Genomic DNA, 26,430 nt, shown 5'->3' with positions numbered 1-26,430 from the left:
CAATGGGGAGTGTAATACCGGTACGTAGCAGTTATTGGCTCACTAAATGAGGGTCCCTGGATCCATGTGGCCCCTCTCTCGGGTGGTGTCATGGCGATGGGGACTGTAATACCAGTCCGTAGCAGTGATTGGCTCACTGAATGAGGGTCCTTGGATCCATGTGGCCCCTGTCTCGGGTGGTGTTATGGCGATGGGGAGTGTAATACCAGTCAGTAGCAGTGATTGGCTCATTGAATGTGGGTCCCTGGATCCATGGGGCCCCTCTCTCAGGTGGTGTCATGGCGATGGGGACTGTAATACCAGTCAGTAGCAGTGATTGGCTCACTGAATGAGGGTCCCTGGATCCATGTGCTCCCTCTCTCGGGTGGTGTCATGGCAATGGGGACTGTAATACCAGTCCGTAGCAGTGATTGGCTCACTGAATGAGGGTCCTTGGATCCATGTGGCCCCTCTCTCGGGTGGTGTTATGGCGATGGGGAGTGTAATACCAGTCGGTAGCAGTGATTGGCTCAATGAATGAGGGTCCCTGGATCCATGTGGCCCCTCTCTCAGGTGGTGTCATGGCGATGGGGAGTGTAATACCAGTCAGTAGCAGTGATTGGCTCAATGAATGAGGGTCCCTGGATCCATGTCGCCCCTCTCTCGGGTGGTGTCATGGCGATGGGGACTGTAATACCAGTCAGTAGCAGTGATTGGCTCACTGAATGAGGGTCCCTGGATCCATGTCGCCCCTCTCTCGGGTGGTGTCATGGCGATGGGGAGTGTAATACCAGTCAGTAGCAGTGATTGGCTCAATGAATGAGGGTCCTTGGATCCATGTCGCCCCTCTCTCGGGTGGTGTCATGGCGATGGGGACTGTAATACCTGTCAGTAGCAGTGATTGGCTCACTGAATGAGGGTCCCTGGATCCATGTGGCCCCTCTCTCGGGTGGTGTCATGGCGATGGGGAGTGTAATACCAGTCCGTAGCAGTGATTGGCTCACTGAATGAGGGTCCCTGGATCCATGTGGCCCCTCTCTCAGGTGGTGTCATGGTGATGGGGACTGTAATACCAGTCAGTAGCAGTGATTTGCTCACTGAATGAGGGTCCCTGGATCCATGTGGCCCCTCTCTCAGGTGGTGTCATGGCGATGGGGACTGTAATACCAGTCCGTAGCAGTGATTGGCTCACTGAATGAGGGTTCCTGGATCCATGTGGCCCCTCTCTCAGGTGGTGTCATGGCGATGGGGACTGTAATACCAGTCCGTAGCAGTGATTGGCTCACTGAATGAGGGTTCCTGGATCCATGTGGCCCCTCTCTCGGGTGGTGTTATGGCGATGGGGAGTGTAATACCAGTCAGTAGCAGTGATTGGCTCACTGAATGAGGGTCCCTGGATCCATGTGGACCCTCTCTCAGGTGGTGTCATGGCGATGGGGACTGTAATACCAGTCAGTAGCAGTGATTGGCTCACTGAATGAGGGTCCCTGGGTCCATGTGGCCCCTCTCTCGGTGGTGTCATGGCGATGGGGACTGTAATACCAGTTAGTAGCAGTTATTGGTTTACTGAATGAGGGTCCCTGGATCCATGTGGCCCCTCTCTCAGGTGGTGTCATGGCGATGGGGACTGTAATACCAGTCAGTAGCAGTGATTTGCTCACTGAATGAGGGTCCCTGGATCCATGTGGCCCCTCTCTCAGGTGGTGTCATGGCGATGGGGACTGTAATACCAGTCCGTAGCACTGATTGGCTCAATGAATGAGGGTCCCTGGATCCATGTGGCCCCTCTCTCGGGTGGTGTCATGGCGATGGGGACTGTAATACCAGTCCGTAGCAGTGATTGGCTCAATGAATGTGGGTCCCTGGATCCATGTGGCCCCTCTCTCAGGTGGTGTCATGGCGATGTGGACTGTAATACCAGTCAGTAGCAGTGATTGCCTCACTGAATGAGGGTCCCTGGATCCATGTGGCCCCTCTCTCGGGTGGTGTCATGGCGATGGGGACTGTAATACCAGTCAGTAGCAGTGATTGGCTCAATGAATGTGGGTCCCTGGATCCATGTGGCCCCTCTCTCAGGTGGTGTCATGGCGATGTGGACTGTAATACCAGTCAGTAGCAGTGATTGGCTCACTGAATGAGGGTCCCTGGATCCATGTGGCCCCTCTCTCGGGTGGTGTCATGGCGATGGGGACTGTAATACCAGTCCGTAGCACTGATTGGCTCAATGAATGAGGGTCCCTGGATCCATGTGGCCCCTCTCTCGGGTGGTGTCATGGCGATGGGGACTGTAATACCAGTCCGTAGCAGTGATTGGCTCAATGAATGTGGGTCCCTGGATCCATGTGGCCCCTCTCTCAGGTGGTGTCATGGCGATGTGGACTGTAATACCAGTCAGTAGCAGTGATTGCCTCACTGAATGAGGGTCCCTGGATCCATGTGGCCCCTCTCTCGGGTGGTGTCATGGCGATGGGGACTGTAATACCAGTCAGTAGCAGTGATTGGCTCAATGAATGTGGGTCCCTGGATCCATGTGGCCCCTCTCTCGGGTGGTGTCATGGCGATGGGGACTGTAATACCAGTCAGTAGCAGTGATTGGCTCAATGAATGAGGGTCCCTGGATCCATGTGGCCCCTCTCTCGGGTGGTGTCATGGCGATGGGGACTGTAATACCAGTCCGTAGCAGTGATTGGCTCAATGAATGTGGGTCCCTGGATCCATGTGGCCCCTCTCTCAGGTGGTGTCATGGCGATGTGGACTGTAATACCAGTCAGTAGCAGTGATTGGCTCACTGATTGAGGGTCCTTGGATCCATGTGGCCCCTCTCTCGGGTGGTGTTATGGCGATGGGGAGTGTAATACCAGTCAGTAGCAGTGATTGGCTCATTGAATGAGGGGTCCTGGATCCATGTGGCCCCTCTCTCGGGTGGTGTCATGGCGAAGAGGACTGTAATACCAGTCAGTAGCAGTGATTGGCTCATTGAATGAGGGTTCCTGGATCCATGTGGCCCCTCTCTCGGGTGGTGTCATGGCGATGGGGAGTGTAATACCAGTCCGTAGCAGTGATTGGCTCACTGAATGAGGGCCCCTGGATCCATGTGGCCCCTCTCTCGGGTGGTGTTATGGTGATGGGGAGTGTAATACCAGTCAGTAGCAGTGATTGGCTCATTGAATGAGGGGTCCTGGATCCATGTGGCCCCTCTCTCGGGTGGTGTCATGGCAATGGGGACTGTAATACCAGTCCGTAGCAGTGATTGGCTCATTGAATGAGGGGTCCTGGATCCATGTGGCCCCTCTCTCGGGTGTTATCATGGCGAAGGGGACTGTAATACCAGTCAGTAGCAGTGATTGGCTCATTGAATGAGGGGTCCCTGGATCCATGTGGCACCTCTCTCGGGTGGTGTCATGGCGAAGGGGACTGTAATACCAGTCCGTAGCAGTGATTGGCTCACTGAATGAGGGCCCCTGGATCCATGTGGCCCCTCTCTCGGGTGGTGTCATGGCGATGGGGAGTGTAATACCAGTCCGTAGCAGTGATTGGCTCACTGAATGAGGGTTCCTGGATCCATGTGGCCCCTCTCTCGGGTGGTGTCATGGCGATGGGGACTGTAATACCAGTCCATAGCAGTGATTGGCTCATTGAATGAGGGGTCCTGGATCTATGTGGCCCCTCTCTCGGGTGTTGTCATGGCGATGGGGACTGTAATACCAGTCAGTAGCAGTGATTGGCTCACTGAATGAGGGTCCCTGGATCCACGTGGCACCTCTCTCGGGTGGTGTCATGGCGAAGGGGACTGTAATACCAGTCCGTAGCAGTGATTGGCTCATTGAATGAGGGTCCCTGGATCCATGTGGCCCCTCGCTCGGGTGGTGTCATGGCGATGGGGACTGTAATACCAGTCAGTAGCAGTGATTGGCTCATTGAATGAGGGTCCCTGGATCCATGTGGCCCCTCTCTCGGGTGGTGTCATGGCGATGGGGAGTGTAATACCAGTCAGTAGCAGTGATTGGCTCATTGAATGAGGGTCCCTGGATCCATGTGGCCCCTCTCTCGGGTGGTGTCATGGCAATGGGGAGTGTAATACCAGTCAGTAGCAGTGATTGGCTCATTGAATGAGGGTCCCTGGATCCATGTGGCCCCTCTCTCGGGTGGTGTCATGGCGATGGGGAGTGTAATACCAGTCCGTAGCAGTGATTGGCAACAGGGATGGACTGAGTGTGTGCCGCTGACGCTCTGACAATTGCTGTAATGACTAGTTTATAGTGTCAGTACGAGCATCTGAGAGGGTCCAGGGAGCTCAGCAACTTTCAGGCCAAATAGCCAAGCTGCTCTGCCGAATCCATGACGTGTTGAGTTCCCTGGTGAATGCGAATTTGAAGTTTACTGAATAACCCACAAGGGTTAAAGAGCATTCCTGCGATGCCGTTAGAGGGAACATGGCACTCGTTTCCATAGTAACAGACCCACATTTACTTATTCTATACATCCCCCACACAATGTCGCCAACACAAAAGAAGCGGAGCAGTCACCATGGATACTAATGGAAGGTTTGATGCATTTTGTTTCCATGGAGTTAAGTCCTCACAGACTGGCTGAGGATGGTGGGAGTTGTACCTGCCCATTAATAATGGATCCTCTGTGAAAGGTGCGAAATATAGAAGAATGGATTCGTGGGGTGAAGGAATCCCAGTACATTTTTATTTTAAAGCTTTTAGGATAATTCACTAAATTGAGAATTCAAGGTAGAAATAGCCACACTGGAACCATTCTCTAAGTCGGCAATGTTTCAGGTTTGGATACTTAGGCCTTAAATTTGAAATTCACTTTTACTTCTCCTTTTAGTGAATAAACCCAATTACATTTGTCTTATCAATGTCACACACACATACCATAGCCTTGAGAATGAGAAATCCCATCCGATGTCAAAATGATATAAAAATACCACAAGCGTTCCACTATGTAGCTATACAAAACACCCCTTGCAGAGGGTGCAAACCTCAAAGGGCTACAAGTTCTTTAGATTTTGTTGGGGGGTCTTTCCTCCCTCCGTGAGCAACAATTGGATCAATTGTAGGGCGGTTTCCCTCTCCCTCTACTTGCAAGATCCATCTTTGATTTTTCAGTCACCTGTGACAGACCCTCTGTCCCTGAATTTTAAACTTTGAAACTCTTTGTTCGTCTAACAGTTCGTATGGAAAAGATCCATCTTTATTTTACTAATGGCCGTTCAAATAACTAATTATCTACCTAACGACCGACCACCCAGACCTGGAGCGTGGTGCTTGTTAACCCCAATGCCCTTATTAACATCTAAAAACCACAAACACCCTAACATTCTAAGTGATCAACTGGGTGGTCGGCATTCGTATGCACGAACACTTGGCGGCTGCCATCTTTGGATACGAATGTGGCCAGCGGTGTTTTGTCGTCGAGTGTATGGAACTAAAATACGGACACTCGACGGCATGAACACCGCTGAGACTTCCACTCCTTGTTCTGTTAGACAGTTATTGCACGAACGGAGCGCCGTTCGTTAGATACAATGTACAAAACCAGTTACATCCAATGCTCATGTGTACGGACACATTTGACTCTTTTAATGGATTTTGACTGTATGAAAGAGACAGACCGCACAGCCTGATCCTCTGGAACTATTTTGGGCATGAAAACATGCATGCGGTCAGTTAAGAGACTTCCACAAAACTCTTGAACCCCTGAACCGATCTGGGTGATTGTTTCCCCCAATATGTTGTTCCCCCAGATCAGGGCTATCATGGGATATATGTTTTATGAGGTTCCCATATGTTTTCGGGGTGTTTGCAAAATTGGGTAAAAACTTGTATTTTTCTTTTGGAGATAATTAGTTGATACAGTAATTAACTCAATTATCTCCCAAACAGAGGGGAGGGATTTACTGTAATGAATGGGAGTGTTTAATTGTAAAACTCTGTTTTTATTGGATTGTGAATTTATTATTATTGCAATTTATATAGCGCCAACAGATTCCGTAGCGCTTGATGTCCTGTGCCCCACACGGTCCACCTAGATGGTAACATTGTGGGGAAAAACTGTATAAAAGATCAGTATGTGCCATTAAACCTTCAGTTCTTACTTTACCCTCAATCTCGAGTCTTGTCTCTTACTGGTGGAAATTGCTATACAGCTATCACACTAGGTCTTGTAAGAGCTTCTCTACTTGGATGACTGCTGGAATGCTGTGAATACCCCTCACACTCGGGAGAAGGACACCCTCTAGCGGTGGGAACCCCTCTACTCATCGGGGTAACCGCTACACCTACCTTTTAGCAAAATTTGAGGTTTGTGTGATGAGAATAAACTTTCCAACACTAGCTGGGCCTATTATAATGTGTGTATTGCCAAGAATTCATCGTAAATTCAATAGATACATTTAAAGAATTCTCCAAAGCAGGTATTTTCAATGTGACCATTCTGGCCTGAAGTTTAAATATCACTTTGAATTTCCGATATCCTAGAATTCAGTGGTTCCCAAACCAGGCCAGGATTTAGGGATTACACAGTTTTTCTCTTTTCTAAAATCACTTTAGACATAGCTGGGTGATCCCTAAATCCTGGACTGGTAGCAGTGGCTTGAGGACTGTTTTGGGAATCACTGATATTTGGTGTTTTTTTTTATACTTACTAAATTCAGAATTGTAGCAAACAGATTCAAAAGGCAAAACGTCCAGACTTGAGCAATTTTATTCAGCATTATTGTGTTTCCCGCTTGCGAACAGAGCTTGGCCATACACAGTCCGCCATGATGCTTTTTACTTTCTCAAGAGGACACCACATGGAATTATCGAAGAAGTGCACATGCTGCATAATCTTCTCTATAAAAGGGATGTTATTGATTGCAGTATCTCCTCCCAGGGAAAGGCAACCTTTGGCAACCCAGATGTTGTGTACTTCATCCCCCATAATGCTGGCAAAGCATCGTGGGAGGTGTAGTCCAAGACCTCTTTAGTGCCGAAGGTTGCCTATGCTGGTCCAAGTGTGAAAATGTTAATTGTATTCTCCAGCAATCAGCCCATTCTCCCATCACACAGACAGACAAGCGCGATTCATTCCTCCAGTCTAGGGTGGTAGCTGCATTGCATCATCTCAATGTCCGCTCATATGAAATATCATTTTACTTTAACCCCTTAAGGACACATGACATGTCTGACATCTCATGATTCCCTTTTATTCCAGAAGTTTGGTCCTTAAGGGGTTAAATTGCAGAGCCGGAAGTAAAGCGCACTGAGGTTTCCCTAGAAGATAACCAGGGTTATTGCTAAATTAAGGGAATCATTCACTAAACTGTGAGTTATGGTAAACCGACAAGTGAAGACCACATTTTATACCAAAATAACCAATCTGGGGGAAAAAAGTTTAATTCTATTTCCAGCCCGGCTGAATACAGGTCTTTTTTTAAAAAAGATGAGTTATTCACTAGAACCCAAACTGCAGTGAACTGAAATATTATTTTAAGCTATTTTTCCGTTTGACTTTAATTCTCTAGAATGTGGAGTCTAGAGAATAACCCTGTGAGAGCCATTCGAGCTCCTACCTTCCCAAACGCACAATAAAAATATAATGTGTGTGTGACCAATCGTCAGCGAAACGCTTTCATTTTTAAACAGAAATAATATCATGAAACTTCCAAGCAGGTTTGCTATATAGTTTATTTGATTTATCAAAATATATATATGTACATACTTTAATATAAGAAATTCTCCACGGCTTTTAGCCAACGCTCAAAACATTTCTAAGCTGAAACTACACTTCAAAAATGTTTGTTAAAGGAAGGGATTTGTAGCCTAAATGGTGAAGTGCAGTAGTCCTAGTAGCAGGACATATCTTCAGCCAGCCAGCAGGGGGCGAGCAAAGCTTGAGACATTATGACAATTAGCAAGGAGTCCCTGTGTAAAGAAATAATATTTCATACACAGAGGAAAATGGCACTAGCTTTAAAAAAAATAAATCAACTTTGCTCTTTTTGGCATTTTTTTTATTGGATAATGTGCGAGCTTATTGCAGTGGTTATGGTTCTTCTTTAGACAAACTGTTAACCCCATTGAAAGCAAAGAGCAGGGAATTTGTACGGGAAGCGGAGACATCACTACCCATACTGCACTGCGTGTTTTAGGCCAAACCACAAGTCCCTGTTAACCCTTCAGGAGCACCATAACGACTATACAGCACTATGTTCTGGACAGCTAGAAGGATATATGTATGTTAGCAAAGCTCAGCGCTGTTCCTAGCACCTTAACCACCAACGTAAACTGTGACAATACAATTAACCACAGTGGTTATGGTGCTTGACTGCATTTTACAGTCCAGGTCACACAATCCGTATATTACACGGGATATAGAAAAATAGCTTGTCTGCATTCATTTTGTTCCTTTGTACAAATCTTAAAGAAAAGATGAAAATTGCTGGGAGAATTTGGACTAATTTCCAAAGAGAATACCATGTGCCAATTAATAATTAATTAATCCCCTAATAATCTGTAATTCATTTGTATATCAACAACTTATTACACGCAGAAAAAGAAAAACAATATAATGAAATGTCAGCAATTCATCCGGATCCATTCCCTGATGGCGATATATATGTAGACACTTCAATTCGTCCAAGAGCACTGATTAAATATCTGGAAAGAAAGGCAGGAGTGAGAGAGTCTCGTGTGCACACAGTGAAATGAACATACAGCATGAATCCCTGAACTGCTCGCCCAGACCCCGCCACTCTGCGCTCACAGTCGCCCAGACCCCGCCACTCTGCGCTCACAGTCGCCCAGACCCCGCCACTCTGCGCTCACAGTCGCCCAGACCCCGCCACTCTGCGCTCACAGTCGCCCAGACCCCGCCACTCTGCGCTCACAGTCGCCCAGACCCCGCCACTCTGCGCTCACAGTCGCCCAGACCCCGCCACTCTGCGCTCACAGTCGCCCAGACCCCGCCACTCTGCGCTCACAGTCGCCCAGACCCCGCCACTCTGCGCTCACAGTCGCCCAGACCCCGCCACTCTGCGCTCACAGTCGCCCAGACCCCGCCACTCTGCGCTCACAGTCGCCCAGACTGTTACTCGTTGCACATCCATATTGGACTTCGTTCATTCTTTATGTCTACCAGGCTATGCTATTTTCTAACAGAGATCTGAATTTTTCAGCAGTCCTCAGGAAAGAATATATATTGGAATGACGCTGGTAGGAACACTGTTCACAGAAATTATTACTTACAAGATGGCCATCTCGTACAGCAGCATCAGCAGAAAGCACCCAATCTCGAAGCTTCAGGGATACGGCCTTTGTGATGGATAGGACCCAGGAGCTCCAGGATATGAAGAAGGGCCTGGACCCCATTGACCAGTTGGAACAGTCCCCCATGGTACAGAAGGCACAGCACCAGGTGCTTGGCTTGGAGTAGGGTATGGACTCGGACCCGAAGCTGGGTATGGCAAATTTGGGGGTGTAGGGTACTGCCCACCTTGGGATCCCCATGAACCAGTGCCCCATGGTGCTGCAGGTGAAGGACCTGACTGACCATATGGAGCTGGATACGGCATACCAGGGGCAGGGTTAGGACCACCAGGTGTAGGTGCTTGCCCTGAAGGATTGGGATAAGAAGAGCCCCCAGCAGGGTTGGGATAAGAAGAGCCCCCAGCAGGGTTGGGATAAGAAGAGCCCCCAGCAGGGTTGGGATAAGAAGAGCCCCCAGCAGGGTTGGGATAAGAAGAGCCCCCAGCAGGGTTGGGATAAGAAGAGCCCCCAGCAGGGTTGGGATAAGGTGTGCCATGGGACCCAGCAGGGCCTGCAGGATATTGGCCAGAGGGTGCGGTAGGGTAAGGGCCTGTAGGTGCCCCTGGATTCTGTCCTGCAGGTGCTCCTGGATAGGGGCCAGTTGGTGCTGATGGGTATGGGGCTTTTGGTGCACTGGGGTTTTGCCCAGCAGGAGCTCCAGGGTAGGGACCTGAATTATAAGGGGTATTAGGAGCTGTTGGGTGCTGCCCAGGGTACGGCCCAGATGGTCCAGTTGGGGCATTTGGTGCTGTTGGCTGCTGTCCAGCTGGAGCTCCAGGGTATGGCCCAGCAGCATATGGGGCACTGGGTGCAGCCGGTCCTGGTGGGGCATTTGGTGCTGTTGGATAGGGCCCTGTGGGTGCTGTTGGCTGTGGACCCACAGGTACTCCTGGGTAGAGTCCCGGCGTTCCTTGCCCATACGGTGCATTAGAAGGAGCAGATGGTGCAGCGGCAGGAGCATTATTTGGTGCGGACGCCCAGGGATTAGATCCAGGATATCCCCCGGGTTGCTGGCCATCTCTTGGGTTGCTTATGTTTTGTGCTTTGGAGGGTGATGGATCGGCTAAAGCATCTGCCAACTTTAAGAAAAAGACAAAATAAAGACTAAGCAACATCCGAATCAAATCAACTTGCCCACGATACAAACTGCTCGACCGTTAGAGTCTATTTCCTTTTCAGGTACTGGCCCTTTATGTCACAGGAAAGATGGCAACTTACTTGTGCGATAAATAAACCCATACACAGAATGTTAAAGGGACACTCCAGGCACCCAGAGCACTTCTGCTCATTGGAGTGGTCTGGGTGCCCATTCCCACTACTCCTAACCCTGCAAGTGTAATTATTGCAGTTTTTTATAAACTGCAATAATTACATTGCAGGGTTAACTCCACCTCTAGTGGCTGTCTACTAGACAGCCACTAGAGGTCACTTCCTGATTTCTAGCAAAGATTTTCTTTGCTAGAGCGTCGCTGGGCGTCCTCACGCTGTGTGAGGACCTCCAGCGTCGCTCATTTCCCCATAGGAAAGCATTGAAAATCTTTTCAATACTTTCCTATGAGGAGCGCTAATGCGCATGCGCGGCATATGCATTTTCATGTATGTATGTATGTATATATGTATGTGGTTTCGCATGTGCATCTGTGTTTCCAGGTATATGTGTACATGTCAGGGATCTCTATGAATTTGTACGTACGAGTCGGGGATCTCTATGAATTTGTAAATACGAGTCAGGGGATCTATATGAATTTGTAAATACGAGTCAGGGGATCTATATGAATTTGTACATACGAGTCGGGGATCTATATGAATTTGTACGTACGAGTTGGGGGATCTATATGAATTTGTACGTACGAGTTGGGGGATCTATATGAATTTGTACGTACGAGTTGGGGGATCTATATGAATTTGTACGTACGAGTCGGGGATCTATATGAATTTGTACATACGAGTTGGGGGATCTATATGAATTTGTACGTACGAGTTGGGGGATCTATATGAATTTGTACGTACGAGTTGGGGGATCTATATGAATTTGTACATACGAGTTGGGGGATCTCTATGAATTTGTACGTACGAGTCAGGGGATCTATATGAATTTGTACGTACGAGTCAGGGGATCTATATGAATTTGTATGTTCATACAATGTTTTTATTAGTGATATTGCAGAAGGTCTTGATGGTAAGGTATGTATTTTTGCTGATGATACTAAGATATGTAACAGGGTTGATGTTCCAGGAGAATGATTTAGGTAAACTAGAAAAATGGTCAGAGTTGTGGCAACTGAAATGTAATGTGGATAAGGGCAAGATAATGCATCATGGACGTAAAAATCCAAGGGCAGGGGGCGTGGTTAGCTGAGCTACTGAGCGGTCGTGCTTTTGCAGAGCTCCCACTCTACAGAGATAAAAATTGACTTTTTGCCCTAAAGTGCATCACCCACGAAGATTACAACCCCCGGGTAACCTACCCCGAGAGAGATGGGCCGAAAAAATAGAAAAATTACACACGCAAAGGGTGCCAGACCCGTCGCCTATCTTTTACCAGGCCATCCGCACAGGCCCGACCAAACATGGCGCTCTGAGATCCACGCGGCTCCAGCGACTCTGAGCCGTCGCAAGACGAGGAGACGGCCCAAGCACCCCAGGCTTACGGCAGAGTGTACCAGAGGACGGATTCCGACTCAGACAAATCCCCCTCCACTAAAGGAGACATAAAAAACCTCCTCCGAGACCTAAGGGAGGTGTGGAAATCGGATCTCGCTGGGCTACAGGAAGAGATCGGAGGCCTGAGACACCGCATGGGAGCCATAAAGACCAAAGACGAAGAAAGAGGGAAAAAACTGGAAGACACTAATACCCACCCACATAGACATACTAACCTAACAAGTACAGCACCTATCCCGCACTGTAACCTCCCTCGAATCACAGACGGAGGAATGTTAGGATCTGTGGGGCGGCGGAAATGGTGGGCTAAGAAGCCTTGCTAGGTTTCACCCGCGAAGTCCTACAAGCACTTGGGATCAAGGAGGACGGCGGAACACCAACCATTGTCACAGCTTTCAGAGTACGAAAGGCTCCTACAGCACCCGTAGATGCGCCACGGGACATCATAGCCGTGACCAAAGACATTAATGCTAAGACCTCCATCATGGCCCGTGCCAGGCAAAGACCGAGCCTACTTATAGCTAACTGAAGGATCTCGATATATGATGACCTACCCTTTGCGATCCTCCTTGACCGGTGCAAGTTCGCACCCGTAACCCGGATCCTGCGAGACCGGGGAATCGGGTTCCGATGGGGACTGTTGGGTACCCTGGTGGTGTCACTGGAAGATACGTTACACACGCTAAATGCCTCCGAGGACCACACGGAGTTCCTACGGAGCCTCCCGCTGCCGGACCCGCGCACCACAGCACAGCAAGCAACAACCCCCAAAGGCAGCGGACCCAGGCCCGAAACAGAAAAGCGGATCTAGACAAAACGGAGAAGCATGGCATCTAGGGCGGCAAGACCCACCATAGGACTCTCCTGATCGAGGGCTTCCCGGCTCCAGCAGAGTGGCAGGGGGCTCCAAAGCGTACCCTGAACGGGCCACACAGGACCAACATATGTACTCACCCCATACCACGCATCGAGACTGCCCTGTCATTATTTCTACGGAGCCAGACAAGACCAGAGACACTGACACTGAACTTTGGGCCAGTATTAATGCACTCATCACTTAATACCTTTTTTTTTATTTTTTATATTATTATTATTTAATGTTATTTGTTATGTTATTCAGGCCAACATTAAAAGGGATACAGGCGGCCCCAAGGGGACACATAGGCAGTGAACACGTATCAGTTAACCACCCCCCCCTATAGGTACGCAATTACGAGACGTAGGGCACTACAAATTAATAGGGTGGGCGACGGTAAGGGCTTCGGCTACACCGCGGCGCGCACAAAACGTGCCAAGAAGTTACAGACCAAGGCACCTCATTTGCTCACACGCTCCTTAGCTAGCAGACCTACCTGCCTAACCAGATGGAAGGAGTTGTCGGCCTGGTATAAGCACCCACGGCGCACCCATGGCACTAGGCTGTCGCCCATACAGAGACTCAACAAAGATGCCCATAGAAAACCTACCCACCAGCCACACTCTCCGTACGAGAGATGTAAGGGCACAATCAGCCCACACTACCCAAAGCCCATCAAGGACCCAGGACAGACACTCCCATAAATCACGGGCTGGACGCGCACAAGGGATATACCTTGCACTACATTACATTGATGTTTTTCCCCTCACATCTTCCCACATTAACATCACTTCACCATAAATGCAGAGTTGACTAAATCTATATGACACAAAGACAGACCACAAACATACCCATAATGGGACAAGAATAGCATTAACTGATCACTCACTACACAAAACTGTGCAACTAAATGTTGTGATAATGTATAGTGTGACACACCTGCAGCTGCTGTCGTAGCTCTGCGGGAATGTTTGTAAATCTTTATTGCACAACCAAAATAAAGAATTGAAAAAAAAATAAAAATATTTGATAGAGTCCTAACCTCAACATCCGAGGAAAGGGATTTAGGGGTGATTATTTCTGATGACTTAAAGGTTGGCAGACAATGTAACAGAGCAGCAGGAAATGCTAGCAGAATGCTTGGTTGTATAGGGAGAGGTATTAGCAGTAGAAAGAGGGAAGTGCTCATGCCATTGTACAGAACACTTGTGAGACCTCACTTCCAGGTGTGTGTGTACGTGTCGTGGGTCTATGTGAATTTTCGTGTACGTGTCGTGGGTCTATGTGAATTTTCGTGTACGTGTCGTGGGTCTATGTGAATTTTCGTGTACGTGTCGGGGGTCTATGTGAATTTTCATGTATGTATTTATGTATGTATGTATGTATGTACATACATCCAAGCAAACACCAGCACAGCAGACAAACACACCCCTGCATTCAATCACCATACTACATACAAATGTACACCAGCATTTAAAAATAAACATTACATCTAAACACACCCCTGTAATCAAACGCAGACATTACATCCAAACACACCCCTGTAATCAAACGCAGACATTACATCCAAACACACCCCTGTATTAAAACAAAATGTATATACAAGCACGTCTTCATTTAAACACTAAACATTATGCTACAAGCGCTAGTATATGGCGCAGAGTGTAGCGGACTGTGTGTTGGTACTCATTGTATTGATGGCTGTCCCTACCCCTAATTGTTGAAGTATTTTACTCTATTCTCCACGGTTTAATACCCTGGTAAAAGAACCATGTAACTCCCCTGCTTGTTGTGTCATTCATCTCGTTGTTCGGTAAAAGTATCCTTTGAACCATCTGAAGTTGTACCATTCGACAAACTAACAAAATACCGAACAACCAGGCCACCCCGGAGTGGAGCGTGGCACTAATTGACCTCCCCTATTATTTTTCACATTACCTCAATTGACAACTCTATGAACGTACTGTGTATTCTCTGGGTAGCCGCGGCTATCTTTCACCTCACGAACGGAGACCAACCGCAAGGCCAAAATACATGGAACACGGCTAACACCTCGTGTGCGGTCGGTGAAAAGAAGGCCTCCGGGAAATTTACGAACCCCTGAACCGATCTGGGTGATATTTCAGTATGTTGCTCACCCAGATCGAGCTATCAAGGGATATGTAATTTATGGGTGTAAGTTATAGTCTTGGGGTACATCCAGGAATTGGGGGAAATTGTGTGCTGAAACTGTATAGATAATTAAGTTACCTCTCAGGCTAAGGGGAGGAAACCTGTGTACTGTAACCAGCTAATGATTGGGTAATTCCTATTTTCTGTGGGTGTCTCCCTTGCCTGGGAGGATTGCATAAAGGCAGAGCGTGTGTCATTAAAAATCAGTTCTGCTCCTGATACTGTGTGTCGTCCAGTTATTGGGAAAGGTGATGGGATATTCGCGGATTACTTTATTTACTGCTTATGATGTTCTACCTAGGATAACCTACTTGATCCTAAGTAACTATTGGAATACCAGCAGAAAAAAGTCCATGTTAAATTAGCGCACCGCTACACAGAGCTGTACAGATTTATATCCTAAAACTTTATTTTGACTTGGGGCGCGTTGGAAAAATATTGAAATATTAAGTGCGCCTTGAAGCTAAAAAGTTTGGGAACTGCTGGGTTAGATAAACACAAACATTTTGGACCTGGGGATGATCTGTGAATGGCACTGAATGTCAATCCCCCACCCTGACTAGAAGTTTTTTCATTAAATGATACATTTATACCACAAGTTGTAGCATTATTAAATAAAATGTAATATGGTTTGTGACATATTAGATACCAACCACACAAATGTTAGAGCACAGAGAATAGAATCCCAACTTACCGAAAAGTCATCTGATCCAGACATGGTTCTGAAAGAATAGGGAAAAACGAAAAAATAAATATAAATTATATAGTATAGTAAAGTTATTTTAAAGTGACAAAGGGCAGGTGCTTCCAATAAATAAGGTAAAAGGTAATATAGCCGTGCAACGATACCAGGGAGGGACACTTTATTAACTGCACAAAATGGGTGGGGTACATGCTTTAGAATACACAACCAACAAAGAGCTGGCTGATTGCGGTTTACAGCCGGAGCAGTGACAACTAACCTTTGCATTCTCTCGCACTCACACACAGGAAGAAATAATCACTAGGATCAGTATAAATACTCTGTATACCTTATCTAAATGTTATCTGCAAAGAGAACTGGGATCCTACTGAGAAGCAGGAAAAACTAATTATCTGATGGCATGGACAGGGTGCGACTTGTATTGTGGTTATAGTTCATTGTATATACCCTAATTCCCTGTCAATGAAGAGGACAAAGGAGATAAGACCCAGCGCAGTGTAACGTAATGAAAACTCAGCACATCTTCTGGAGTCTGAGCACGTTAACCATTACTGTATTCCCACTGGCTCTGTCAGCTAGCATGTCTCCCTCTGAACCAGCCCAAGCATTCTCACAAATGACAGGGATCCCCACTGCACCCATCTGTGCCAATATTAGGCTTTGGTTCAAAGGACAGCCATTGGAGGTGCTTCCTGAAATGAAATGTACCTTTGGTTCAGTATCTGGCGCTCTGCATGAGGACCTCCAGCGTCATATTTTGAATCAATGCTTTGCTATGGGCGTGTGGCATTAGCTGCGCATGCGGATTAGACGCCGCTCGTCGTGGGATGCATGGGGGGGGGGGGGGGGCAATATTGTCAGGACTACAGCTTTGTATTCCTGGCACTACAGTATTCCTTTACAAAAAAAATAAAAATCTTGACGTTAAAAACTCAATCCATTTTCACCCAGTGTGGTCTCCACACAGACTGAGCTCCGCAGGGCGGGGAAAGGCTTATAAAAAGACTCCCACGCCCAGAAATGTAACCCAGAGTGTTCTGATTGGTTGGCTTAGTAATCAGGTAACGCTCAAGATTTACCTGTCAGAACACATGGGTGGGCGTGGGAACAGTAGGTTCCCCGCTTGTCAATTAGAACCCCACCCACCAAGCCCCTAGTGACAATGGATGAATGGCTGAATTTCGGAAAACAGCGAATGCTTAAGCGTTGAACTGCGTGTGACGGACCGCTGGCACTCCGAAAAGGTACCTCCGCCAATCGATGCTCCTAGCGCTTGCAGAGGACTCTGAGCACTCCACCAGACACCATCAGCACTGCAGACCCCACTTCCAGTGATGCAGCTGCGCCGGGGTCTCGCTGTCTTTCACCCACCCTGGACCCAAGGCCAGAATCCAGCTATCAGTGGGTAGACCTCTCCTAAAAACAGAGAGCGTATCAGGAAAAAGCTCTTACAGGAGCTTATACTCAGGGGAGTATTGTGTTATAGCAATCCACCACAGTGTAGTTATCCCATCCCCCAAACATGAGCCGAGGCTTAATGCTGGGTAGAGATCTGTTTAATGCACACAAAGCAACAGTATTCATGCATTAAAACCACTCCTGCTCTGAGGAAAACAAAATGACAGTTAAAGGGTCAGACCGCGTCTGAACGTGACAGTTGTTATTGGGTCAGACCGTGTGTGAACGTGACAGTTGTTATTGGGTCAGACCGCGTCTGAACGTGACAGCTGTTATTGGGTCAGACCGCGTCTGAACGTGACAGCTGTTATTGGGTCAGACCGCGTCTGAACGTGACAGCTGTTATTGGGTCAGACCGCGTCTGAACGTGACAGCTGTTATTGGGTCAGACCGCGTCTGAACGTGACAGCTGTTATTGGGTCAGACCGCGTCTGAACGTGACAGCTGTTATTGGGTCAGACCGCGTCTGAACGTGACAGTTGTTATTGGGTCAGACCGCGTCTGAACGTGACAGTTGTTATTGGGTCAGAACGCGTCTGAACGTGACAGTTGTTATTGGGTCAGACCGTGTCTGAACGTGACAGTTGTTATTGGGTCAGACCGTGTCTGAACGTGACAGTTGTTATTGGGTCAGACCGCGTCTGAACGTGACAGCTGTTATTGGGTCAGACCGCGTCTGAACGTGACAGCTGTTATTGGGTCAGACCGCGTCTGAACGTGACAGCTGTTATTGGGTCAGACCGCGTCTGAACGTGACAGCTGTTATTGGGTCAGACCGCGTCTGAACGTGACAGCTGTTATTGGGTCAGACCGCGTCTGAACGTGACAGTTGTTATTGGGTCAGACCGCGTCTGAACGTGACAGTTGTTATTGGGTCAGACCGCGTCTGAACGTGACAGTTGTTATTGGGTCAGACCGCGTCTGAACGTGACAGTTGTTATTGGGTCAGACCGCGTCTGAACGTGACAGTTGTTATTGGGTCAGACCGCGTTTGAACGTGACAGTTGTTATTGGGTCAGACAGCGTCTGAACGTGACAGTTGTTATTGGGTCAGACCGCGTCTGAACGTGACAGTTGTTATTGGGTCAGACCGCGTCTGAACGTGACAGTTGTTATTGGGTCAGACCGCGTCTGAACGTGACAGCTGTTATTGGGTCAGACCGCGTCTGAACGTGACAGCTGTTATTGGGTCAGACCGCGTCTGAACGTGACAGCTGTTATTGGGTCAGACCGCGTCTGAACGTGACAGCTGTTATTGGGTCAGACCGCGTCTGAACGTGACAGCTGTTATTGGGTCAGACCGCGTGTGAACGTGACAGCTGTTATTGGGTCAGACCGCGTGTGAACGTGACAGCTGTTATTGGGTCAGACCGCGTCTGAACGTGACAGTTGTTATTGGGTCAGACCGCGTCTGAACGTGACAGTTGTTATTGGGTCAGACCGCGTCTGAACGTGACAGCTGTTATTGGGTCAGACCGCGTCTGAACGTGACAGCTGTTATTGGGTCAGACCGCGTGTGAACGTGACAGCTGTTATTGGGTCAGACCGCGTGTGAACGTGACAGCTGTTATTGGGTCAGACCGCGTGTGAACGTGACAGCTGTTATTGGGTCAGACCGTGTGTGAACGTGACAGTTGTTATTGGGTCAGACCGCGTCTGAACGTGACAGTTGTTATTGGGTCAGACCGTGTGTGAACGTGACAGTTGTTATTGGGTCAGACCGTGTGTGAACGTGACAGTTGTTATTGGGTCAGACCGCGTGTGAACGTGACAGTTGTTATTGGGTCAGACCGCGTCTGAACGTGACAGTTGTTATTGGGTCAGACCGTGTGTGAACGTGACAGTTGTTATTGGGTCAGACCGCGTGTGAACGTGACAGTTGTTATTGGGTCAGACCGCGTCTGAACGTGACAGTTGTTATTGGGTCAGACCGTGTGTGAACGTGACAGTTGTTATTGGGTCAGACCGTGTGTGAACGTGACAGTTGTTATTGGGTCAGACCGTGTGTGAACGTGACAGTTGTTATTGGGTCAGACCGCGTCTGAACGTGACAGTTGTTATTGGGTCAGACCGTGTGTGAACGTGACAGCTGTTATTGGGTCAGACCGTGTGTGAACGTGACAGTTGTTATTGGGTCAGACCGTGTGTGAACGTGACAGTTGTTATTGGGTCAGACCGTGTGTGAACGTGACAGTTGTTATTGGGTCAGACCGTGTGTGAACGTGACAGTTGTTATTGGGTCAGACCGTGTGTGAACGTGACAGTTGTTATTGGGTCAGACCGTGTGTGAACGTGACAGTTGTTATTGGGTCAGACCGTGTGTGAACGTGACAGTTGTTATTGGGTCAGACCGTGTGTGAACGTGACAGTTGTTATTGGGTCAGACCGTGTGTGAACGTGACAGTTGTTATTGGGTCAGACCGCGTCTGAACGTGACAGTTGTTATTGGGTCAGACCGCGTGTGAACGTGACAGTTGTTATTGGGTCAGACCGCGTCTGAACGTGACAGTTGTTATTGGGTCAGACCGTGTGTGAACGTGACAGTTGTTATTGGGTCAGACCGTGTGTGAACGTGACAGTTGTTATTGGGTCAGACCGTGTGTGAACGTGACAGTTGTTATTGGGTCAGACCGTGTGTGAACGTGACAGTTGTTATTGGGTCAGACCGTGTGTGAACGTGACAGTTGTTATTGGGTCAGACCGTGTGTGAACGTGACAGTTGTTATTGGGTCAGACCGCGTGTGAACGTGACAGTTGTTATTGGGTCAGACCGTGTGTGAACGTGACAGTTGTTATTGGGTCAGACCGCGTCTGAACGTGACAGTTGTTATTGGGTCAGACCGTGTGTGAACGTGACAGTTGTTATTGGGTCAGACCGTGTGTGAACGTGACAGTTGTTATTGGGTCAGACCGCGTCTGAACGTGACAGTTGTTATTGGGTCAGACCGTGTCTGAACGTGACAGTTGTTATTGGGTCAGACCGCGTGTGAACGTGACAGCTGTTATTGGGTCAGACCATGTCTGAACGTGACAGTTGTTATTGGGTCAGACCGTGTGTGAACGTGACAGTTGTTATTGGGTCAGACCGCGTGTGAACGTGACAGTTGTTATTGGGTCAGACCGTGTCTGAACGTGACAGTTGTTATTGGGTCAGACCGCGTCTGAACGTGACAGCTGTTATTGGGTCAGACCGTGTGTGAACGTGACAGTTGTTATTGGGTCAGACCGCGTGTGAACGTGACAGTTGTTATTGGGTCAGACCGTGTGTGAACGTGACAGTTGTTATTGGGTCAGACCGTGTGTGAACGTGACAGTTGTTATTGGGTCAGACCGCGTGTGAACGTGACAGTTGTTATTGGGTCAGACCGCGTGTGAACGTGACAGTTGTTATTGGGTCAGACCGCGTGTGAACGTGACAGCTGTTATTGGGTCAGACCGTGTGTGAACGTGACAGTTGTTATTGGGTCAGACCGTGTGTGAACGTGACAGCTGTTATTGGGTCAGACCGTGTGTGAACGTGACAGTTGTTATTGGGTCAGACCGTGTGTGAACGTGACAGTTGTTATTGGGTCAGACCGCGTGTGAACGTGACAGTTGTTATTGGGTCAGACCGCGTGTGAACGTGACAGTTGTTATTGGGTCAGACCGTGTGTGAACGTGACAGTTGTTATTGGGTCAGACCGCGTGTGAACGTGACAGTTGTTATTGGGTCAGACCGCGTGTGAACGTGACAGTTGTTATTGGGTCAGACCGCGTGTGAACGTGACAGTTGTTATTGGGTCAGACCGCGTGTGAACGTGACAGTTGTTATTGGGTCAGACCGCGTGTGAACGTGACAGTTGTTATTGGGTCAGACCGCGTGTGAACGTGACAGTTGTTATTGGGTCAGACCGCGTGTGAACGTGACAGTTGTTATTGGGTCAGACCGTGTGTGAACGTGACAGTTGTTATTGGGTCAGACCGCGTCTGAACGTGACAGTTGTTATTGGGTCAGACCGTGTGTGAACGTGACAGTTGTTATTGGGTCAGACCGCGTGTGAACGTGACAGTTGTTATTGGGTCAGACCGCGTGTGAACGTGACAGTTGTTATTGGGTCAGACCGCGTGTGAACGTGACAGTTGTTATTGGGTCAGACCGCGTGTGAACGTGACAGTTGTTATTGGGTCAGACCGTGTGTGAACGTGACAGTTGTTATTGGGTCAGACCGCGTGTGAACGTGACAGTTGTTATTGGGTCAGACCGCGTGTGAACGTGACAGTTGTTATTGGGTCAGACCGTGTGTGAACGTGACAGTTGTTATTGTGTCAGACCGCGTGTGAACGTGACAGTTGTTATTGGGTCAGACCGCGTCTGAACGTGACAGTTGTTATTGGGTCAGACCGTGTGTGAACGTGACAGTTGTTATTGGGTCAGACCGCGTGTGAACGTGACAGTTGTTATTGGGTCAGACCGCGTCTGAACGTGACAGTTGTTATTGGGTCAGACCGTGTGTGAACGTGACAGCTGTTATTGGGTCAGACCGTGTGTGAACGTGACAGTTGTTATTGGGTCAGACCGTGTCTGAACGTGACAGTTGTTATTGGGTCAGACCGCGTCTGAACGTGACAGTTGTTATTGGGTCAGACCGCGTCTGAACGTGACAGTTGTTATTGGGTCAGACCGCGTGTGAACGTGACAGTTGTTATTGGGTCAGACCGTGTGTGAACGTGACAGTTGTTATTGGGTCAGACCGTGTGTGAACGTGACAGTTGTTATTGGGTCAGACCGTGTGTGAACGTGACAGTTGTTATTGGGTCAGACCGTGTGTGAACGTGACAGTTGTTATTGGGTCAGACCGCGTGTGAACGTGACAGTTGTTATTGGGTCAGACCGCGTGTGAACGTGACAGTTGTTATTGGGTCAGACCGTGTCTGAACGTGACAGTTGTTATTGGGTCAGACCGCGTCTGAACGTGACAGTTGTTATTGGGTCAGACCGTGTGTGAACGTGACAGTTGTTATTGGGTCAGACCGCGTCTGAACGTGACAGCTGTTATTGGGTCAGACCGCGTGTGAACGTGACAGTTGTTATTGGGTCAGACCGTGTGTGAACGTGACAGTTGTTATTGGGTCAGACCGTGTGTGAACGTGACAGTTGTTATTGGGTCAGACCGCGTGTGAACGTGACAGTTGTTATTGGGTCAGACCGCGTGTGAACGTGACAGTTGTTATTGGGTCAGACCGCGTGTGAACGTGACAGTTGTTATTGGGTCAGACCGTGTGTGAACGTGACAGTTGTTATTGGGTCAGACCGCGTCTGAACGTGACAGTTGTTATTGGGTCAGACCGTGTGTGAACGTGACAGTTGTTATTGGGTCAGACCGCGTCTGAACGTGACAGTTGTTATTGGGTCAGACCGTGTGTGAACGTGACAGTTGTTATTGGGTCAGACCGCGTGTGAACGTGACAGTTGTTATTGGGTCAGACCGCGTCTGAACGTGACAGTTGTTATTGGGTCAGACCGTGTGTGAACGTGACAGCTGTTATTGGGTCAGACCGTGTGTGAACGTGACAGTTGTTATTGGGTCAGACCGTGTCTGAACGTGACAGTTGTTATTGGGTCAGACCGCGTCTGAACGTGACAGTTGTTATTGGGTCAGACCGCGTCTGAACGTGACAGTTGTTATTGGGTCAGACCGCGTGTGAACGTGACAGTTGTTATTGGGTCAGACCGTGTGTGAACGTGACAGTTGTTATTGGGTCAGACCGTGTGTGAACGTGACAGTTGTTATTGGGTCAGACCGTGTGTGAACGTGACAGTTGTTATTGGGTCAGACCGCGTGTGAACGTGACAGTTGTTATTGGGTCAGACCGCGTGTGAACGTGACAGTTGTTATTGGGTCAGACCGCGTGTGAACGTGACAGTTGTTATTGGGTCAGACCGCGTGTGAACGTGACAGTTGTTATTGGGTCAGACCGCGTGTGAACGTGACAGTTGTTATTGGGTCAGACCGTGTTTGAACGTGACAGTTGTTATTGGGTCAGACCGCGTCTGAACGTGACAGTTGTTATTGGGTCAGACCGTGTGTGAACGTGACAGTTGTTATTGGGTCAGACCGCGTCTGAACGTGACAGCTGTTATTGGGTCAGACCGCGTGTGAACGTGACAGTTGTTATTGGGTCAGACCGTTTCTGAACGTGACAGTTGTTATTGGGTCAGACCGTGTGTGAACGTGACAGTTGTTATTGGGTCAGACCGCGTGTGAACGTGACAGTTGTTATTGGGTCAGACCGTGTGTGAACGTGACAGTTGTTATTGGGTCAGACCGTGTGTGAACGTGACAGTTGTTATTGGGTCAGACCGCGTCTGAACGTGACAGTTGTTATTGGGTCAGACCGTGTGTGAACGTGACAGTTGTTATTGGGTCAGACCGCGTCTGAACGTGACAGCTGTTATTGGGTCAGACCGCGTCTGAACGTGACAGTTGTTATTGGGTCAGACCGCATCTGAACGTGACAGTTGTTATTGGGTCAGACCGTGTGTGAACGTGACAGTTGTTATTGGGTCAGACCGCGTGTGAACGTGACAGTTGTTATTGGGTCAGACCGCGTGTGAACGTGACAGTTGTTATTGGGTCAGACCGTGTGTGAACGTGACAGTTGTTATTGGGTCAGACCGTGTGTGAACGTGACAGTTGTTATTGGGTCAGACCGCGTGTGAACGTGACAGTTGTTATTGGGTCAGACCGTGTGTGAACGTGACAGTTGTTATTGGGTCAGACCGCGTGTGAACGTGACAGTTGTTATTGGGTCAGACCGTGTGTGAACGTGACAGTTGTTATTGGGTCAGACCGTGTGTGAACGTGACAGTTGTTATTGGGTCAGACCGCGTGTGAACGTGACAGTTGTTATTGGGTCAGACCGCGTGTGAACGTGACAGTTGTTATTGGGTCAGACCGCGTGTGAACGTGACAGTTGTTATTGGGTCAGACCGTGTGTGAACGTGACAGTTGTTATTGGGTCAGACCGCGTCTGAACAAGACAGTTGTTATTGGGTCAGACCGCGTCTGAACGTGACAGTTGTTATTGGGTCAGACCGCGTGTGAACGTGACAGTTGTTATTGGGTCAGACCGTGTGTGAACGTGACAGTTGTTATTGGGTCAGACCGTGTGTGAACGTGACAGTTGTTATTGGGTCAGACCGCGTGTGAACGTGACAGTTGTTATTGGGTCAGACCGCGTGTGAACGTGACAGTTGTTATTGGGTCAGACCGTGTCTGAACGTGACAGTTGTTATTGGGTCAGACCGCGTGTGAACGTGACAGTTGTTATTGGGTCAGACCGTGTGTGAACGTGACAGCTGTTATTGGGTCAGACCGTGTGTGAACGTGACAGTTGTTATTGGGTCAGACCGTGTCTGAACGTGACAGTTGTTATTGGGTCAGACCGCGTGTGAACGTGACAGTTGTTATTGGGTCAGACCGCGTGTGAACGTGACAGCTGTTATTGGGTCAGACCATGTCTGAACGTGACAGTTGTTATTGGGTCAGACCGTGTGTGAACGTGACAGTTGTTATTGTGTCAGACCGTGTGTGAACGTGACAGTTGTTATTGGGTCAGACCGTGTGTGAACGTGACAGTTGTTATTGTGTCAGACCGTGTGTGAACGTGACAGTTGTTATTGGGTCAGACCGTGTGTGAACGTGACAGTTGTTATTGGGTCAGACCGTGTGTGAACGTGACAGTTGTTATTGGGTCAGACCGTGTGTGAACGTGACAGTTGTTATTGGGTCAGACCGTGTGTGAACGTGACAGTTGTTATTGGGTCAGACCGCGTGTGAACGTGACAGTTGTTATTGGGTCAGACCGCGTGTGAACGTGACAGTTGTTATTGGGTCAGACCGTGTGTGAACGTGACAGTTGTTATTGGGTCAGACCGCGTGTGAACGTGACAGTTGTTATTGGGTCAGACCGCGTCTGAACGTGACAGTTGTTATTGGGTCAGACCGTGTGTGAACGTGACAGTTGTTATTGGGTCAGACCGCGTCTGAACGTGACAGTTGTTATTGGGTCAGACCGTGTGTGAACGTGACAGTTGTTATTGGGTTAGACCGCGTGTGAACGTGACAGTTGTTATTGGGTCAGACCGCGTGTGAACGTGACAGTTGTTATTGGGTCAGACCGTGTGTGAACGTGACAGTTGTTATTGGGTCAGACCGTGTCTGAACGTGACAGTTGTTATTGGGTCAGACCGCGTCTGAACGTGACAGTTGTTATTGGGTCAGACCGTGTGTGAACGTGACAGTTGTTATTGGGTCAGACCGTGTGTGAACGTGACAGTTGTTATTGGGTCAGACCGTGTGTGAACGTGACAGTTGTTATTGGGTCAGACCGTGTGTGAACGTGACAGTTGTTATTGGGTCAGACCGCGTCTGAACGTGACAGTTGTTATTGGGTCAGACCGCGTGTGAACGTGACAGTTGTTATTGGGTCAGACCGCGTGTGAACGTGACAGTTGTTATTGGGTCAGACCGAGTGTGAACGTGACAGTTGTTATTGGGTCAGACCGCGTCTGAACGTGACAGTTGTTATTGGGTCAGACCGTGTGTGAACGTGACAGTTGTTATTGGGTCAGACCGCGTGTGAACGTGACAGTTGTTATTGGGTCAGACCGCGTGTGAACGTGACAGTTGTTATTGGGTCAGACCGCGTGTGAACGTGACAGTTGTTATTGGGTCAGACCGCGTCTGAACGTGACAGTTGTTATTGGGTCAGACCGTGTGTGAACGTGACAGTTGTTATTGGGTCAGACCGCGTGTGAACGTGACAGTTGTTATTGGGTCAGACCGTGTGTGAACGTGACAGTTGTTATTGGGTCAGACCGTGTGTGAACGTGACAGTTGTTATTGGGTCAGACCGCGTGTGAACGTGACAGTTGTTATTGGGTCAGACCGCGTGTGAACGTGACAGTTGTTATTGGGTCAGACCGCGTGTGAACGTGACAGTTGTTATTGGGTCAGACCGTGTGTGAACGTGACAGTTGTTATTGGGTCAGACCGCGTCTGAACAAGACAGTTGTTATTGGGTCAGACCGCGTCTGAACGTGACAGTTGTTATTGGGTCAGACCGCGTGTGAACGTGACAGTTGTTATTGGGTCAGACCGTGTGTGAACGTGACAGTTGTTATTGGGTCAGACCGTGTGTGAACGTGACAGTTGTTATTGGGTCAGACCGCGTGTGAACGTGACAGTTGTTATTGGGTCAGACCGCGTGTGAACGTGACAGTTGTTATTGGGTCAGACCGTGTCTGAACGTGA

General features: G+C 48.7%; 1 protein-coding gene across 1 annotated transcript; it reads right to left on the bottom strand.

The window, feature by feature from the left end:
- Positions 1-7,650: 7,650 nt before the first annotated feature.
- On the bottom strand, positions 7,651-15,694 carry LOC134583032 (uncharacterized). The gene is made up of 3 exons (XM_063439782.1): positions 15,668-15,694; positions 9,222-10,360; positions 7,651-8,633 (listed from the first exon to the last, which is right to left on the bottom strand). Exon 2 carries the CDS (start codon positions 10,297-10,299, stop codon positions 9,247-9,249), a length of 1,053 nt encoding a protein of 350 aa, XP_063295852.1. The 5' UTR covers positions 10,300-10,360; positions 15,668-15,694; the 3' UTR covers positions 7,651-8,633; positions 9,222-9,246.
- Between the last annotated feature and the right edge of the window lie 10,736 nt (positions 15,695-26,430).

The sequence above is a fragment of the Pelobates fuscus genome, chromosome 13, assembly GCF_036172605.1.
Source record: "Pelobates fuscus isolate aPelFus1 chromosome 13, aPelFus1.pri, whole genome shotgun sequence".
In the NCBI taxonomy this organism is placed as follows: Eukaryota; Metazoa; Chordata; class Amphibia; order Anura; family Pelobatidae; genus Pelobates; species Pelobates fuscus.
The sequence above is the reverse complement of the archived record's forward strand: the minus strand, read 5'-3'. Positions and strand labels throughout refer to the sequence as shown.

Coding starts and splice junctions, on each gene's coding strand:
- LOC134583032 (XM_063439782.1), bottom strand. CDS start 10,299: ATGGCCAGCAACCCGGGGGATATCCTGGATCTAATCCCTGGGCGTCCG.